The sequence below is a fragment of the Pan troglodytes genome, chromosome 13 (genome assembly GCF_028858775.2).
Source record: "Pan troglodytes isolate AG18354 chromosome 13, NHGRI_mPanTro3-v2.0_pri, whole genome shotgun sequence".
NCBI classification, from domain to species: Eukaryota; Metazoa; Chordata; class Mammalia; order Primates; family Hominidae; genus Pan; species Pan troglodytes.
In genome coordinates this window covers 20,948,529-20,966,010 of record NC_072411.2, presented here as the reverse complement: position 1 = coordinate 20,966,010, position 17,482 = coordinate 20,948,529, and the positions used below count along the sequence as shown (strand labels likewise).

At 44.0% G+C, this 17,482-nt stretch overlaps 1 protein-coding gene across 5 annotated transcripts in view; it reads right to left on the bottom strand.

Moving 5' to 3' along the window:
• RALB (RAS like proto-oncogene B) overlaps positions 1–17,482 on the bottom strand; it is a 42,544-nt gene that overhangs the window by 11,086 nt on the left and 13,976 nt on the right. For 2 of the 5 annotated variants that reach the window (XM_016949615.4, XM_063791036.1), the window contains exon 2: positions 4,924–5,087. In XM_016949615.4, the coding sequence (XP_016805104.1) occupies positions 4,924–5,037 (114 nt within the window). In that variant the 5' untranslated portion in view covers positions 5,038–5,087. Of the gene's footprint in view, positions 1–4,923; positions 5,088–12,838; positions 14,104–17,482 lie in introns of those variants that run through there. The other 3 variants (XM_016949614.4, XM_063791035.1, XM_054678903.2) reach the window with 2 other exon arrangements.

The window sequence follows — 17,482 nt, the reverse complement described above, 5'->3', positions numbered from 1 at the left end:
CTGCCAGAGACTGAAAGTCTGAAACGGTTGCTGCCAAAGCCTCTCCATCCCCAACCTTACTCTCCCAAAAAAGGCAAAAACGAGTATGTTAGGCCGAGCATAAGGAGCTTAAAATCTGACTGCTGCCACCCTGGCAGCTCCCTCCAATTTTTCTCAAAGTCAGAGCTTAGACAAGAATAAAGACTCTGGGACTATGGCTCCTTCCATAATCTAATCTTCATGAAAATTCCATCACATAAGCTAAAAAATTTTAAATAAGGGTTAAGCATGCACTATGAACAAAGAGTCTGAATGGTGCAGGAGACTTTAGACCAGGGGTGTCCAATCTTTCGGCTTCCCTGGGCCACATCAGAAAAACTGTCTTGGGCCACGCATAAAATACACTAACACTAACGATACCTGATGAGCTAAAAAAATATATTGCAAAAAGAATCTCTGAATGTTTTAAGAAAGTCTACAAATCTGTGTTGGGCCACATTCAAAGTCATCCTGAGCCACAGGTTGGACAAGCTTGATTTAGACAGCCGGCCTCCCTGAACACAGAGCTCAATTTCCTGACTAGATGATCTCTCAGGCAGGAGTTGCCACACCTGGCCACGCGGCAGAACCACCAGAAGAGCACCATTGAAAGAGTCCCAGTTCTCCAACTCCACCAATATTATTCAGGAGGTGTTTTTTTTTTTTAAAGTCTCCCAGGAAATTCTATAATCAGCTAGGTTTGACAATTACTGCTAAGGTCTCTTCGAGCTAAAAAATTATGATTCTAGAACCATTCTGTCCAATATAGTAGCCACCAGCCACATTTCAAATGCACAATAGCCACTTGTATTGGACAGTATAGATACAGAACATTTTCATCATCATGGAAGTTTCTATTAGCACCGTTTTAGAAAATCGATTAGAACTCCTCCCCCAAACATACATCACTTCATTTCTATTCCTTCCTTGCCCCAATTTTATTTTACAATTTCTTCAATAACTGCCACTTTCCAGTTCTCAAGTATGTTAGCCCATGAGAAAAACAGACTAAGGCCAGGCACAGCTTTCCCTGGTCTCTGTGAAGAGAACAGAAAGAAGAGAAAAAACTCTCGAATCTTCTGCATGCATCTGCCCCCTCCTCTTACCCACCCCCCCCCCAACACACACACACCCAGAAACCTCCAGACCAGGCTCTCCTAGTCTCCTCAGCAGTGCTAGCTCTGTTATCTTTTTTTTTGAGATGGAGTTTCGCTCTTGTTCCCCAGGCTGGAATGCAATGGTGCGATCTCGGCTCACTGCAACCTCCGTCTCCCAGGTTCAAGTGATTCCCCTGCCTCAGCCTCCCAAGTAGCTGGGATTACAGGTATGCACCACCACACCAGGCTAATTTTGTAATTTTAGTAGAGATGGGTTTTCTCCATGTTGGTCAGGCTGGTCTTGAACTCCTGACCTCAGGTGATCTGCCCGCCTCGGCCTCCCAAAGTGCTGAGATTACAGGCGTGAGCCACCGCGCCCGGCCCCAGCTCTGTATCTGAACTTGCTCTTGGAACTGGCAACCCAGGGCCTCTCAATCACTAACACTGTAGGGGAATCTTCTCTCCTCGGATCTGCCACGGCTCTGCCTCTAATGCAGGTTTCTCAACAGTGGCATTGTGGATATTTTGTGCTGGCTAATACTTGGTTGGGGGCTGTCCTGTGTGATGTAGGATGCTGAGTGCGTCCTTGGCCTCCACGCACTAGATGCTGGTAGCATCTTCCCCCAAGCTGTGATGGCCAAAAATGTCTCCAGGCACTTACGAATATTCCCTGGGGAAGCAAAATCCCCCTCTCTCACCTCTGTTAACAACTACTTCCCTAATCCTATCTCCCTAATCCTAATTCCCCTACTCACCACCCCCTCTCTTCCCCAACCTCTGTTATAGGGGAGAAAAAAGCTTTCGTAAGCAAATTATAAGTTTTTGAGCAAAAACAAACAAAAGACCTCCAAAGCAGATGCAGATCTCCCAACCTGCTTCTCTTATGCAAAAATGTTTTGGGGAAATTCAGCAGATTACATTAGATTTATCCAGTTTGACCCCCCAGAATAAGATAAAGAAAAGCAGGTACCAAACACAAAAGTGTCTCATTATAAGACATGGGGAGCATGACCCAGGAGGATAACCAGGTTTGGGTTTGAAGCTTATTCATTATGGGGGCCCTTCCTTAAGATACAAAATTACACACGTAATACTGGACATTAAAGTAAATGTTGACATTGAATGAGAAATCATAATCCATTATAAAGTTTTAAAGATGAGTACTCCAGCGATCTCACCCCCGGGTGACTCTCAGTGAGGCGAAGGGAATACTCCCATGTTTCCATTTCATTTTATAAGACCGTCTAGGCTGGCTGGAGACTGGAGACTGTCCTGCCGGCCTTGGAGAAGCAAGCCACTGTGGTATGAGCTGCCTATGGAGACGGCACATGGCAGGGGCCTGCGGGCAACTTGTAGAATCTGAGCACCTGTGTCCTACACCCACAAGGAACTAAATTCTACCAACAATTAGGGAGCCTGGAAGAGGACCCCCACGCCTCAGAAGAGGTCACAGCCCCAGCTGACACCTTGACTGGAGTCTTGTGGGACTCTGAGCAGAGGACTCAGCTGAGGCTCCAATTCTGGACCCATGGAAACTATGGAATGACAAATGTATGTTGTTTTAACCTGCTAACTTTGTGATTATTATACAGTAATAAAAAAACTAATACAAACAGCACTGACATCACAAAATCCAGCAAAATACCAATATTTTTATTAATTAAACTGCCTGACATACCTCTAGAATACCTTCTACTTTTTTGTTTGCTGTATACTTTTTCTTGTCATATGCCAATGATTTTGAAACATTCCTATAGAGAATAAAAAATAATTTAGTCTTTCCTTTAGCATGGTTAATGAAAATGTCTTTTGTTCTGACAGCTTAGAAGAGGTTCTTTCAGCTTCACAACTACATGAGTTTTTTTTTTTTTTCTTTTTACTTTAAGTTCTGGGATACATGTGCAGAACATGCAGGTTATGTAGGTATACATGTGCCATGGTGGTTTGCTGCACCTATCGACCCATCATCTAGGTTTTAAGCCCCACATGCATTAGGTATTTGTCCTAATGCTCTCCCTCCCCTTGCCCCCCGCCCCACAAAAGGCCCCAGCATGTGATGTTCCCCTCCCTGTGTCCATGCGTTCTCATTGTTCAACTCCCACTTATGAGTGAGAATATGTGGTGTCTGGTTTTCTGTTCCTGTGTTTGCTGAGAGTGATGGTTTCCAGCTTCATCGATGTCCCTGCAAAGGACATGAACTCATTCTTTTTTATGGCTGCGTAGTATTCCATGGTGTATATGTGCCACATTTTCTTTATCCAGTCTATCTTTGATGGGCATTTGGGTTGGTTCCATGTATTTGCTATTGTAAATAGTGCTGCAATAAACATACATGTGCATGTGACTACATGGCATTTCTAGTAAGGAAAGTTTTGGGATTACTACCAAATTTAGGAAACCTCTATTGAGCTTCACTGTACAAGCTGTAAGATCTCAAAGACTTTTCTGGCCCAGTTTCTAGCTTCTAGCTCTCACACACTTGTGTCAGGTGCCACAGGACAGGTTCACATCGGGATCCACCCCGGCCCTGCACCTCACATCACGATGCTCACACGTCAGCACAGTGGGCGGTTGGAGTACTCCTGCAGCCAGCGATAATTGCCACATGCCGCGTGACTCCAAACCACACCAACACATACCACTATTCCCACCTAACCCAGCCCAACACAAATTCCCTCAGCTAGAGGCCGAAAATGCCCATGGCCACTCCAGCTGCACCCAGCATAAGAGGAAGCAGGACAACGGGAAAGTCTAGTGAAAAGAGGTAGAGATCTTAACTGACGTGGTTGTGATAGCTTTCTTTCGCAAATCTCATAAAGCCATGTGGCCGCAATGCAAGTGAGAGGCCCTGAGGTTTAAGCTCTGCTCGGAACACTCTCCCTGCCTGTACTACAGTCATCCCTCGGTATTCCTAGAGAAATGGTTCCAGGACCCCCACCAAATACCAAAATCTGCAGATGCTCAAGTCCTTTACTTAAAATGGCACAGCATTTACATGTAACATCCTCCCGTACACTTTAAATCATCTCTAGATTACTTATAATACATAATACAATGTAAAGGCTACGCAAACAGTTGTTACACTGCATGTTTCAATTTGTATTGTTTTTATCATTGCATTGTTATTTTTCATTGGGTTTTTTTTCCCGAATATTTTCATTCCGCAACGTTTCATTCTACATTGCTTGAATCTGCAGATGTAGAGCCCACAGTAGGCTAAGTATCCTAGCAAACAGCTCAAGCAGGGACTTTTGTAGCTCCGGGGATCAAGGCTGTGTTGTCACACTGAACTCAACACCAGTGATGTTATCCACATTAAGTAGGTGACGTAAATTTTGGGCAAGGATAGTGCAAGCTTTACCTTGCCGCACGGGAGAACTGGATCTGATGTCTATCACTTGGGAAAGGATTAAGTTGTATGACAGCTCAGCTCCCCTTTCACTCTCTTTCACTTTGCGATTGACTGACAATCGCAAGGCTAAATGCTTGTGTTGTTTGGAAAATCTGTACAAAGGCTCCTCTCTCCTCCCCTGGGCTTTTGTCAGAAAGAAAGCTCGAAGTATAACAATGGAAACGATGCAAGCAGAGATCTCTCACATCCCCGCCGGAGTTGAAATTATTTACCTAGAATCAGCAATCCAGATCTTATGCTGATTAGACCTTCCTAGGAAGCTATTCAGAAGCCACCTCAACACAGACTTGCTCCGTGAACCCCTGTGTACGGGAGGACCGGCACAGAAACAGCGGGAGCAGGGACACTGCTACGGCCAATGCCATCGGAAGGTGGTCTGTGCCTAGCACGGCTTACCTCGTCATACATGAACTGAAGCGTCAGGGCTGACTTGCCAACGCCTCCGCTGCCAACCATGATCACCTTGTGGAGGGCCAAGGAGCTCTGGCCCTTACTCTTGTTGGCAGCCATCTTGCTGGTCTTCTGAGGCTGTGACACACAGATGACCCACTGAAGAGCTGCTGATGACAAAGACAAAGACTTAGAGGCGATTTGCTTTCAACCTAGCTAAAACCAAATGTCATTCACATCCTCCATTAAAGCCTAACTAACCCAGACATTCCAACACGAAAGTAATCCTTTCAGGCTCAGGGCAGACATGCGAGCCCTCCAACAACTCTGGAAGTCACTTACCCCAGCACAGCTGGGGCGAAGCCAAGGCTAGAGGGGAGAAACAGGAGCGCACACCCCACGCCCGCCTCACTGGGCAGGGTGGAGAGGACACCCAGTCACCAAAAATCATCAGACCCTCAGCAGGGCCTCACTGAGGCAGAGACCAAACCGCTCGTAGCTCCAGTTTCCTACCTCTCTGCTCGGTTCTCGGCTGCCGCGGAGAACAGCTTGGGACCTCAATCCCCAGCTCTTTAGCTTCACTCCTCGCTTTGCCCTCTTACCCTCTACCCCACAACACGCACACACTCACAACACGCTCACACACGCTCTCACACGCTCTCACATTCACATTCACAAACGGTCACTAACACACTCACACATGCCCACATTCACACACATGCTCACACTCACACACGCTCACATTCACACACTCACACGCTCTCACATTCACATTCACACATGGTCACTCACACACACTCCCACACACATTCACACATGCTCCTATTCACACACTCACATTCACACACATTCACACTCGCTCACACACGCTCACATTAACTCACACTCACATTCACACACACGCTCACACACTCATTTTCACTCACATGTTCTCACATTCACACATGCTCATGTTCTCACATTCAAACACACATATTCACACACTTGCTCTCACACGCTCTCACACACTATCACAGGCTCACACATGCTAGCACACGCTGTCATACATGCTCACATTCACACAAGCTCACACTCACACTATCACGCACTATCACACACACCCATATACACACATTCACTCTCATAACACGTTCACAATGCTCTCACAACATACTTCCAAATTTGTGCTCTCATGTACACTCACAAGCTCACATGCTCTCACAACACACACTCCATACACTATCACACACTTGTCCTCTCATAGGTGCACTCACGCTTTCACACACACACAACTACACACTCATACACTCTAACATGTTCACATGCTCATACCACACATACATGTTCATGCTCACACCACATACTCTCACATGCTCTAACACATGTTCACATGCTTATATCACAGGCTCACATGCTCTAACATGCACATACGTGTTCACATGCTCTCGCACATACATGTTCACGCCACCACACACATGCTCTCACACATACATGCTCACATGCTCACACCACACACAATCTCACATGCTGTAACACATGTTCACATGCTCATACCACACATGCTCTCATGCTCTAACACATACATGTTCACAGAACACACATGCTGTCACACATGCTCCCATGCACTCTTATGCTCTCATACACTTTCTCACACACACATATGCTCTCACACTCTTACACAGCCCCACACATCCCTCTGGTTGATTAAAGAAGTGAGTTCAAGAACAAATACCCCTTCATGTCATGAGAGTTAAAAGGAGAAATCTCAAAATCAATTTGCCCTAATCAGAAGGAAGATAAAATGAGTAGAGCAACTCCAGTATTATGGGACAACAAAGCATCCCAAGTAAGTATATTTAACAGGGACCTGGAATCTACCATAACCCAAGTGCCAATCTTTATTTTAACCAATTTGTATGGAAAAATCTATTTCACATATACCAAAACACAAGAATAAAGGGCAGGGCTTGGGCATCTGGCAGGCCTGAGTGTGGTTCTGCCATTTGTGAGCTGCGTGACCCTAGAACTAGTTCAATGTCTCCAAGCCAGTTTTCTTATGTGCATAAAACCAACCACCACCTACCTTGCAGGAATGTTCTGAGGACTAAATAGGATACACATGGAAAACACCAAGGCACAGACCCAGCACCCAGTAGGAATGAACCAATGTTGTTTTCCATCCCATCTAATTGTAAGAGTGATACAGGAGGTAGAAAGAGACCATTTAGGCAGATAGTGAGGGCAAAGAGTCCTCGGCAGAACTTCCTCCTTTTTTTTTTTTTTTTTTTCTTTTTTTTGAGACAGAGTCTCACTGTGTCACCCAGGCTGGAGTGCAATGGAACGATCTCGGCTCACTGCAACCTCTGCCTCCTGGATTCAAGTGATTCTCCTGCCTCAGCCTCCTGAGTAGCTGGGAATACAGGCACGCACCACCCTGCCTGGTTAATTTTTGTATTTTTAGTAGAGATGGGGTTTCACCATGTTGGCCAGGCTGGTCTCAAACTCCTGATCTCAAGTGATCCACCCCCTGCTCAGCCTCCCAAAATGCTGGGACTACAGGTGTGAGCCACTGCACCTGGCCAGAACTTCCCTTCTAACAAAACACAGCCCAAGAAATCAATTCTTTTCTAAAAAAGAGCAGCCTGGAAGATCAGGTTACAAACATAGATAAGGAAGCCAGAGGCTTGCACAGCTGCATGCCAGCGGCTGCACCAATAGAAGGGCTACCTGGGGCCAGGCAGGTCCACCATGGGGGTTCCACCTCCCCCATTTTTAGCACATGTGCAATAGGAAAGAAATAAGCAACATAGAGTAGCTCAGGCTGAGGACTCGCCTGCATAGTAAAAGACTGTGTTGGGTGCTGCCAGAGAGTCATGCCTTATGCAGATGGCACACTTGGTCCTAACTGGTTTTCCACACCCTATGTAGATCAGATACTGCCTCCCCACTAGCACATCTGTAAAAACCCCTGCATTTCACTGCAGGATGGCAACCCTTTTTCCAGGACTACTCTCTGTGGGAGAGAACCGTTCTCTTTCTTTCTCCTATTCAACTTCTGCTCTAAACCTCACCCTTGGTGTGTCTGCATCCTTGATTTCCTTGGCCATGAGACCAAGAACTCTGGATGTCACTCCAGACAACGAGGCCACTTTACGAGAGTGTTCATTCTAACTACAACATGGTGGACTCCTATTTCCCTTACTGCTGACGAGATAGCCTGAAAACATCCCCACTAGAAAAATAAACACACACAACACACACACACATCACTGGGCGAAATAAAACAACATCATCTTAAATCAGTGGTTCCCATTCTTAGCTATACAACAGAATCATGCAGGGAGCTTCAGAAACATCCTTACACCTGGGTCCCACCCTAGATTCTGAAATAATTGGTCTGAGATGCAACCTGGGCATGGGAAAGTCTAAAAGATTCCCAGGTGATCCTCATGAGCAGCCAAGGCTTAGAATTGCTCTTAAATGCACAGCTGAGCTCAAAAGAAAGTAAGGATCTCCAAACAGGAGAGAATCAGAGCAGTAAGAGCGGCAGTTCCTGCAGTTCTGGATGGTTGCTGTTCTTGGTAATTTAGGATTTAACGTACATGTGCATGTGTGCGCATGCACACACACACATTCACATCGCTGGGAGACCAGACATACACACAAGGTAGCAGTTAGAATTGAGACACCTTTTCAATTGAGAACTGAGAAGTCAAGACCCTTGAAGGAGCACACCATCTGTGCGCCAACAGAGGAAAATGACAAGGAAGCTTGTCTGGGCTCTGGCTGTAGGGAATTCTCCCCTGAAAACCTATACCCACAACACTCCTCCAAAGCCAATGAAGTAACATGAAAAGCGGTCCCAGGCTGCTCATAGTGCTGGAGGCCCAGGCAATGCTAAACGAAACCTCTCTGGGGGAACAAGGGGCAATGAGTGTTCGGGAGTCTCATAGCTAAAGCCTAAAATTCCAGCTCACAAAACACAAGCAAATCGCAATTCATGAGAGTCAATGGCAGTAACAAGCAGGACTCTTCAGGCAAATATTATAAAAAGTATTAGTTGATCAATTTTAACAAAGACAAAGGCAAAATGTGAAAAAAATGACATCATTGAAAGACCTGATGGAGTCGAAAAAGAACCATTCTGAATGCTTAAGATACTTTTTAAGTATTTTAAAAGTAACGATGCTCATAGCAAATTTATAGAATACACATAAAAAGCACCTATGATCCTACCACCCAGAGATACTCACTATTAACTGTGTATACCAGAATTTTATCTATACCTTCCTATATTTAAAACCTGTTTGAGGCCATTATTTATGTAGTGTTGCAAGTTACTTTTCATGTATTAGATTTCTCTGTCTTCTGAAACAGCACAGACTGAACATAACCAAGCTTTCTCTTGACAACCTCAGGGCACTCATCAGTTAGTGAAAGGCCTTGGCTGCCAGGAGTCCAGATCACATTTGCTCTTCTCCCCCCTACTCTTGACCGCCTGCCTACACCAGGCGTTCTTTCCACTCCCCCTTTGCAAATTACGTGTTTTTTTTTTTTTTAAATAAGTGAGCTAAGCAAGTAACTAGATAAGTAAGCACATCTGAAATGTGGCTAAAATAGAATAAATGGAATAAGAGGCAGACCTCCCCAAAAGGCTTGAGTTTAGGAAGGTGAAACTACTTCTGGCCTCATTTCTGGTCCACACTGTTTCCTACAGGGCTGAGGTTTGTGAATGAGGTTGGAACCTCTAGACCATCAACCTGTCACACAATTTCTCTGAATCAATCCTGGTTCTATGAATTATTATGGCTGTCTGAAAAGGATATTTTTCCAGGTTGGGGGGGATCCTTTCAAACACGTGTAGTTATCTAATTCTGAACTGCTGTTTTCAAAAACAAGTCAATTTCTCTAGAAGAAATAATAAATGAATTGAAAACTATTCAACACACGCCAATACTTCCCAAAATATCTGTGCTTAAAGTTCAAAAACTGAAATAACCATGGTGGATATTTCCAGCCTGTATCACTGCTTCAGTCAACTTGGCATAATTAAGGGAAAGAACAGGGAAGGTAGAGGTGCTGACCACATGCCCCTCACTGAACCAATCCTAGAAACAGCAACCTCCAGACTTTGGGTGAAACTGCCTTTGCAAAGATTCTGACAGTGAAAGAAGCTGAACGTGCTGACTCCATCTTGCCTCTGGTCTCACAGGTCGGCGTCTTCTCTTATTCCTGGGCATAGGCCACACCAACCCTGAGAGGAATTTCTAGTTTAACAAGGATAATAATAGTCCCTCCCTAAAATTGATCCTTTCCTTGTTCAGGGACTGAAACTGCCTTTATAAAACTAGTAGATTAGGCCAGGAGATTAGGATTATGGGAGGGGCCTGAGTTCTGCTAAAATATAGGCCTCCTTCCTATAATCCCTTACTGCTCAGGAGTCATGTGGTCAGAGGTCACAAGATGTGGACTACCCCAGTTGCTCCTATAGATAACATCAGTATTGCAGAACCTAAGATTGGTCTTTTGAGATGTTTTTCAGACTGACCCCACATGGACTTATGACTCAACCAGTCCTGTGGTTCCTCGCCACCATCCAGAGGTGGACTCAGGGCACAAGCACCATTTTCTACACCCCTATAATTGCATCCCCAACCAACCAGCAGCACCCATTCCCTAACCCCCTGCCTACCAAAACATCCTTGAAAAACTCTAAACTCTGAGCCTTTAGGGAGACTGATTTGACTGATAATTCCAGTTCTCCCATGTGGCCAGCCTCGAGTCCACTGAACTCTCTTTACTGCAATACCATGGTCTCAGTGAATTGGTTTTGTCTGTGCAGTGGGCAGGAAGACCCAACGGGCAATGACACAGGGTATTAGAGATAAGAAACTTCTAACTATTTAAGCCACAAAGAGTCCACTGTTGTGTTTGTTTTTTCTTGTACCAAAAACATTCCAGAACACAGTCTTTGCCTTCAAAAAACTCAAAGACTAGTGGTTCAGACAGATTAGTAAGTAAATGATTACAGTACAAGATAGTAAATTCTATGGCAGAAGTATGCAAGTGGTGCCCTGGGAACACAGAAAGACATATCTGTATCAGGCTGGAAGGTCAGGGGAAATTTCCTGGAGGGACATCGCATGAACTAAGAGCTGAAGGAACTGACTAGATAAAGACAGGAGGAGAAAGAGCAGGAAGGAAAAAAAAATCAGTTAAGTTTAGGAAGCTCACGTTAATGATTTAATACCTATAATGGAAATGCCTAGCCAATAAATGTGTTCTTAAAAAAATACAGGTATCTTCCCCAACATTTTATCCCAAAAAGTTTCAAACACTAAGAAAAGTTGAAAGAACCGTCCTGTGAATCCATACACTCACTGCCTGGACTTTACAATCAATATTTTGCTCCATTTGCTTTATCACAAATCCATTCATCTGTCGTCCCTCTCTCTACCCATCAGTGCACCTCATTTTCTGATGTATTTCAGTGTAAATTGCAGGTATCCGTATACTTTGTCCCTAACATGACGCACAGACATTCATTTTCCCCAAAGCAATTAGACTTCCCCCACTGAATTCACTAACAATTTCAGAACTACATCTGTGGGGCGGGGACCACTTGCAAACCATAAGGTCATAAGGGTAGGGCCCTGATCCTATTCAATGGGTGCACTTATAAGAGAAGGAAGAGATACCTGGGCTCTTTCCACCATGCGAGGACACACTGAGAAGGCAGCTCAGGTATCTCTTCCTCTTCTTATAAGGCAGGAAGGGCCCTCACCAGAACCCAACCATGCTGGTGCCCTGTCTCAGACTTCCAGCCTCAGAACTGTGGGAAAATAAATTCCTGTTGTTTAAGCCACCCAGTCTATGGTATTTTGTTATGGCAGCCTGAGTTAAGATGGCACCCTTCAACATGTTTCTATCTACTCACCCAAAAGCTCTGTTGTTTGACTCAAGTTTGTTCAAAAAACATTTGGGCTCTACTTTGTGCCAAGTTTTGGGTTTCTCCCCTTAGAAAATTCAGTCTTCCCAATGAAAGACTTCTATAAATAAAGCATTTTAATGTAATTTCTCACATGCAAAGATAAAGATGGTACAAGATATAATGGAAAGCATAATGAACTCCAGGAAAAGGGAATCAGGGAGGCTCCAAAGGTTAATAATAGTCCATTCAGCAGATGAGAGTGAGAACATATTCCAGCTTAACACACAGCATGTGCAAAGCAACAAAGGCATGAAACATCACAGTGGGTTCAGGAGTCACATAATATTGAAGCATAAGGTATGGGATGGGGAAGTGCCTGGGTAATGAGTCTCCAAAGATAGCTCTGTCTATAAATGGGCCTGAAGTGCCATCTTAAGAAACTTTGATTCTAGAGAAAACAGGGAGTCATTGCTAGGCGGGTCCTCCAGCCCATCTTAGCTTGTAAGGCACTGAATCAACAAGGATACAGAATAACAAGACACTCCAAACTAAGGATGTCCACTTAGATGACTTGTCGGGAAAGTGGGGCAAGAGCACTGGGAAATGGTTTTTCTATGTAATGTTATATGAAACACTAATATTAGATAGGGCTCTCTACCACTTAGCATAAAACCAAATACCAGAACATATATTCACTTGAGAAGTAAAATGTATTTTGAAAGCAAATCATAGTACATAAAACCATACATGTTAGGAGGAAGAGGTGGTTTCTACTAGCGTTAGTCCCATAGGCCAATATAGTCAGTCTTTTCTTAAGCTTGAGCAAAGAGGAAATGCGTTGGTAAGTCGTGTCCAAATGCCACCTTGCAGTATCATAGGGTTGTCATGAAAATCACAAACGAGAATCTGAAAACCTAGGGGAAACCTAATCTCTCAGTCCCCCTCCTAAAATTCTGTGCCCTGAGTATTATGGCAACAGAAGCACACAGCAAACAGTCAAACATTACACACCTGCCAATAACTGCATTCAGCACTCCTCCAGACAGTATGAACTGAAGGTCACCTAGTAGGCCATAATCATAATATTTGAGTCTGGCAATCCTAAAGCTGGGACAATGTAGGGACAAAAACAAGAACAGTATTGAAAACAGACCCCTGAAAAATTAGGAATCCAGAAATCCATAACTATAATGAATATTAAATAAACAAGGGAGAAGGAAGGGCTCTGCTTTGGGAGAACACCAAGGGGAGACTGGTCAAGGTGGAGGGCACACCTGAGTCAGAAAATTCACATTTTCCTACAATCACAGAAAAGACCTTTCCTTTGTTTTAATCCTTACAACAAAAACTAACCCGATTTTAACCAGTTATTTTCCATTGTTGTGTCTCCCTGTTCCGGCCTTACAAAGAAAGTAACTTTGAAACAACCTATTTTGGGTTCTATGTTTCTGCATTTTTCAGCCCTTTTCTTTCCGCAAAGCCAGCCTCCTCTCCTCAGCTCACTCGAACACAATCTTATGGAATCACATGCTGCCCGATACCAGAACTGCAAATAAAGCCAGTTAAGATCTTTAAACTACATTTGTGATAATTTTGTCTTTTGACTTTACAAAAGCTCAAACTCAACAGTATAGTTAAAATTCAACTTCCTGTTATTTTTTTCAAACAAGCGTTCCCAACAGGAAGCAGTAATGGAAAAATGCAGGGAATCAAAATATGGTAAGAACTGTTTAATTCAACAGCTAAAAAACGGGAAAATAATTTGAAAAGCAAAGGAGAATTATAAGAAGAACTGAAAGACAAACAGATAAGGAGAAAATATTTGCAACACAAAACAAAGTAATATCCCTAATATATAAAAAGCCCCTGCAAAGCAGTAAGTCAAACAACCTAGTTTTTTAAACGGGCAAAAAATGAAGAAGTACTTCACAGAAAAGTGGGCACAGATAACAAACATATGAAGCTAAACCCAATTTCTCTAGTAGTCAAGGAAATGTAAATAAAACATTAGATTGGGTTCATCAAGAGTTTGGGGAAATGAATACTACTGATATTATTAACTGCCACACCCTTTTGGGAAAAAATAAGCAACTACTAAAAGAATTATATGAATGTAAACCTCTTCCAGGAATTTATTCTACAAAAGTATAAGGATATAATTACAAGAATAATTTTTTGTCACTACAAAGAATGCTATAATAATCTTTAAAATTTCCATCAATGGGGAATTCTTGCATAAATTATGATAGTGAGAGGTGAAGCCAGCTGGACTTCCTGGGTCGAGTGGAGACTTGGAGAACTTTTCTGTCTTACAAGAGGATTGTAAAATGCACCAATCAGCCCTCTGTAGCTAGGATTGTAAAATGCACCAATCAGCGCTCTGTGGCTGGCTAGAGGTTTGTAAAATGCGCCAATCAGCACACTGTAAAATGCACCAATCAGCGCTCTCTAAAATGGACCAATCAGCACTCTGTAAAATGGACCAAGCAGCAGGACATGGGTGTGGCCAAATAAGGGAATAAAAACTGGCCACCCCAGCCAGCAGCAGCAACCTGCTCGGGTCACCTTCCACGCTGGGGAAGCTTTGTTCTTTCACTCTTCACAATAAATCTTAGTGCTGTTCACTCTTTCAGCCTGTGCCACCTTTGAGAGCTGTAACACTCACTGCGAAGGTTTGCGGCTTCATTCTTGAAGTCAGTGAGACCACGAACCCACCGGAAGGAACAAACTCCAGACACACCACGTTTAAGAGCTGTAACACTCACCACAAAGGTTTGCAGCTTCATTCTGTAAGTCAGCAAGACGATGAACCCACGGAAGGAACAAACCAAATTACAACCAAATTTTAGATTATCCAGCTATTGAAAAGAACGGAGAAGTGCTATATGTACTGACCAGGAACAATGTCCAGATGTATCCATTTAGGAGGAGGTACAAAATGGCAATGATCCAAATTCTATCAGAAATGTGCAGAAAACATATAATACAATGTCATTTGTTTAAAAAAGATTGTTTGTTTATATATAAACAAAGAATTAGTGTAGGATACAGAGTTAATACTGGCAACAATGAAGTTGGACTTTCCTTCTTTTCTTTCCTTTCCTTCCTGTTCTAAAGCATTCTGATAAACTTTCACTCCTGCTCTGAAACTTGCCTTGGCCTCTTCTTCCGCTTTAAAAAAAGTTTTTTAAACACATACTCCTTATTTTGCCTAATTTGAACAAAGTAAATTGAGGAAATCTGAACACTGATTGGATCTTAATTATTTATTTTAGGACAGGTTCTTGCTCTGTCACCTAGGCTGCAGTGCAGTGGTGCGATCATGGCTCACTACAGTCTCAACCTCTTGGGCTCAAGCAACACCCCCCACACACACTCCCGTCCTGGGCCCTCTGCCCCCAACTCCAGAGTAGCTGGGATTACAGGTGTAAGCCATGGCATCTGGTCGGATCAGCCATTCATTGACTGGTGGTGACAAGGTAGCGCATTATGTACTATTCTCTATACCTTCGTATATGTTTGAAAATTTCCACTAAAAACAAACATAAGGTAAATTAATTTATACCACAAAGGGGGATTTACTAGCAGACTACTAATGTATGTCACTGACTCGAAACGAAAAACTATGCTACAGGAAGGAGGCCGAGGATAGGGCTGGGACTCAGGAGCAACTGGACACAGGGCCCTGAGAGCTGCCAGACCATCCCTGTGATTCTCGCCACGTGCTGGCTCTGTCTCTCTTCCTTGCTATGGACCAGCTTTCACCACGTGGCAAAAGCAGAGATGCCAATTTGTAAAATTTGGTGGCCTGCAGACATGCTTTGTTTGCTCATATAGTGCTTTTAAAAATTCATTTAGGCCAGGCGCAGTGGCTCATGCCTGTAATCCCAGCACTTTGGGAGGCTAAGGCGGGCAGATCACGAGGTCAGGAGCTCAAGACCATCCCGGCCCACATGGTGAAACCCCGTCTCTACTAAAAATACAAAAATTAGCTGGGCATGGTGGCTCGTGCCTGTAATCCCAGCTACTTGGGAGGCTGAGGCAGGAGAATCGCTTGAACCCGGGAGGCAGAAGTTGCAGTGACCCCAGATCACGCCACTGCACTCCAACCTGGCAAACCGAGCGAGACTCCATCTGGAAAAAAATATATATATATATATATATTCATTTAGTTACTTACATTTTTTAAAGAACGATTTCACATAAAAGTCCAAATTTTTGGTATCTCTTTAAAAAATCAAGAAGTCTGACATTCCTAAGTCCCACTCGGCTGGTGCTGTGGAGCAGCTGCCGCTTCTGGAAGGGACATACACTATGTGAAAGCCAGCGTAAGCCTGCTGCAGTCTTACTTCCATCTGCCTCACTCATTTGCCTGGCTCCCTGACCCTGCTTCAGACATGATAGGCCCAGCCCTCCCGATCTCATACCCAGACCCTGGCCTGAGTCAAGTGACCTCCTTGGTCAAGTTCCCCTTCCCTTGTGTAGCTGCTATTCTAATTAGCACCAGGGAATGGAAAATGTTTATATGCTCATACACATTATGACTCACTTTCCATGTCTATAAAAACCAGAAAGTTGAATTAAGTGATCTAAATTATCTTTCAATTTTTGACTGTTTTTTGTGACATTAGATATGCAAAACAACTCTAATTAGCCCTCCTGTATGCCTAAGGAAATTTGTTTTAGATATTTCTATTCCCTAATGGATACCTCTTTACCTGTCCCTTCCCACGCCCCCCCTCCAAAAAAAGAAAAACTAAATTAACAAAAACAAATGAAGTTAACTAAAACAAAAACTAGAAGGCTTTGGAGTCCCTTCCTGTAAGCAGGAGGCTGCTTCTGGTCTGTACCTCTGTGCACATGCTATTCCTACTGCCAGGACTGCCCTTCCTCCTGATGGAGGAGGATCACCTATCATTTAAGACTCAGCTGCAATATTTCCTCCTCACCTTCCTAGATACCCCCCGGCCAGCTCATCCTCCCAGTCTCAGGGGGCCCCCATGCCTGTCAATATTGTCTACCATTTCACTTAGGGAAAGTCGTGATTTCCCCCAAGATGAGGTCGGTTTGTCCCACCACACTTCAAGCCCATTCATCTTTGTGTGCCCAGCGTGCCTGGTACTTAGTGGACGCTCAATATTTGGTAGATAAAACACCAGAGCTGGTGTTCTCCACCTGGGTTGTGAGGCCTCAAAAGGATAAATGGTAACTGGTAAGCTTTTTATTTATTTATTTTCTTTTTTAAGACAAGGTCTCATTCTGTCGCCCAGACTGGAGTACAGTGGCGTGATCATGACTCACTACAGCCTCAAACTTTGGGACTCGAGCAACCCTCCCACCTCAGCTTCCCAAGTAACTGGGACTACAGGCACACACCACCACGCCCAGCTAATGTAAAAAAATTTTTGGCAGGGCACAGTGGCTCACACCTGTAATCCCAGCACTTTGGGAGGCCAAGGTGGGCGGATCACGAGGTCAAGAGATTGAGACCATCCTGGCCAACCAACATAGTGAAACTGCGTCTCTACTAAAAATATAAAAATTAGCTGGGCGTAGTGGCACACACCTGTAGTCCCAGCTACTTGGGAGGCTGAGGCAGGATAATCGCTTGAACCCGGGAGGTGGAGGTTGCAGTGAGCCGAGATCGCGCCACTG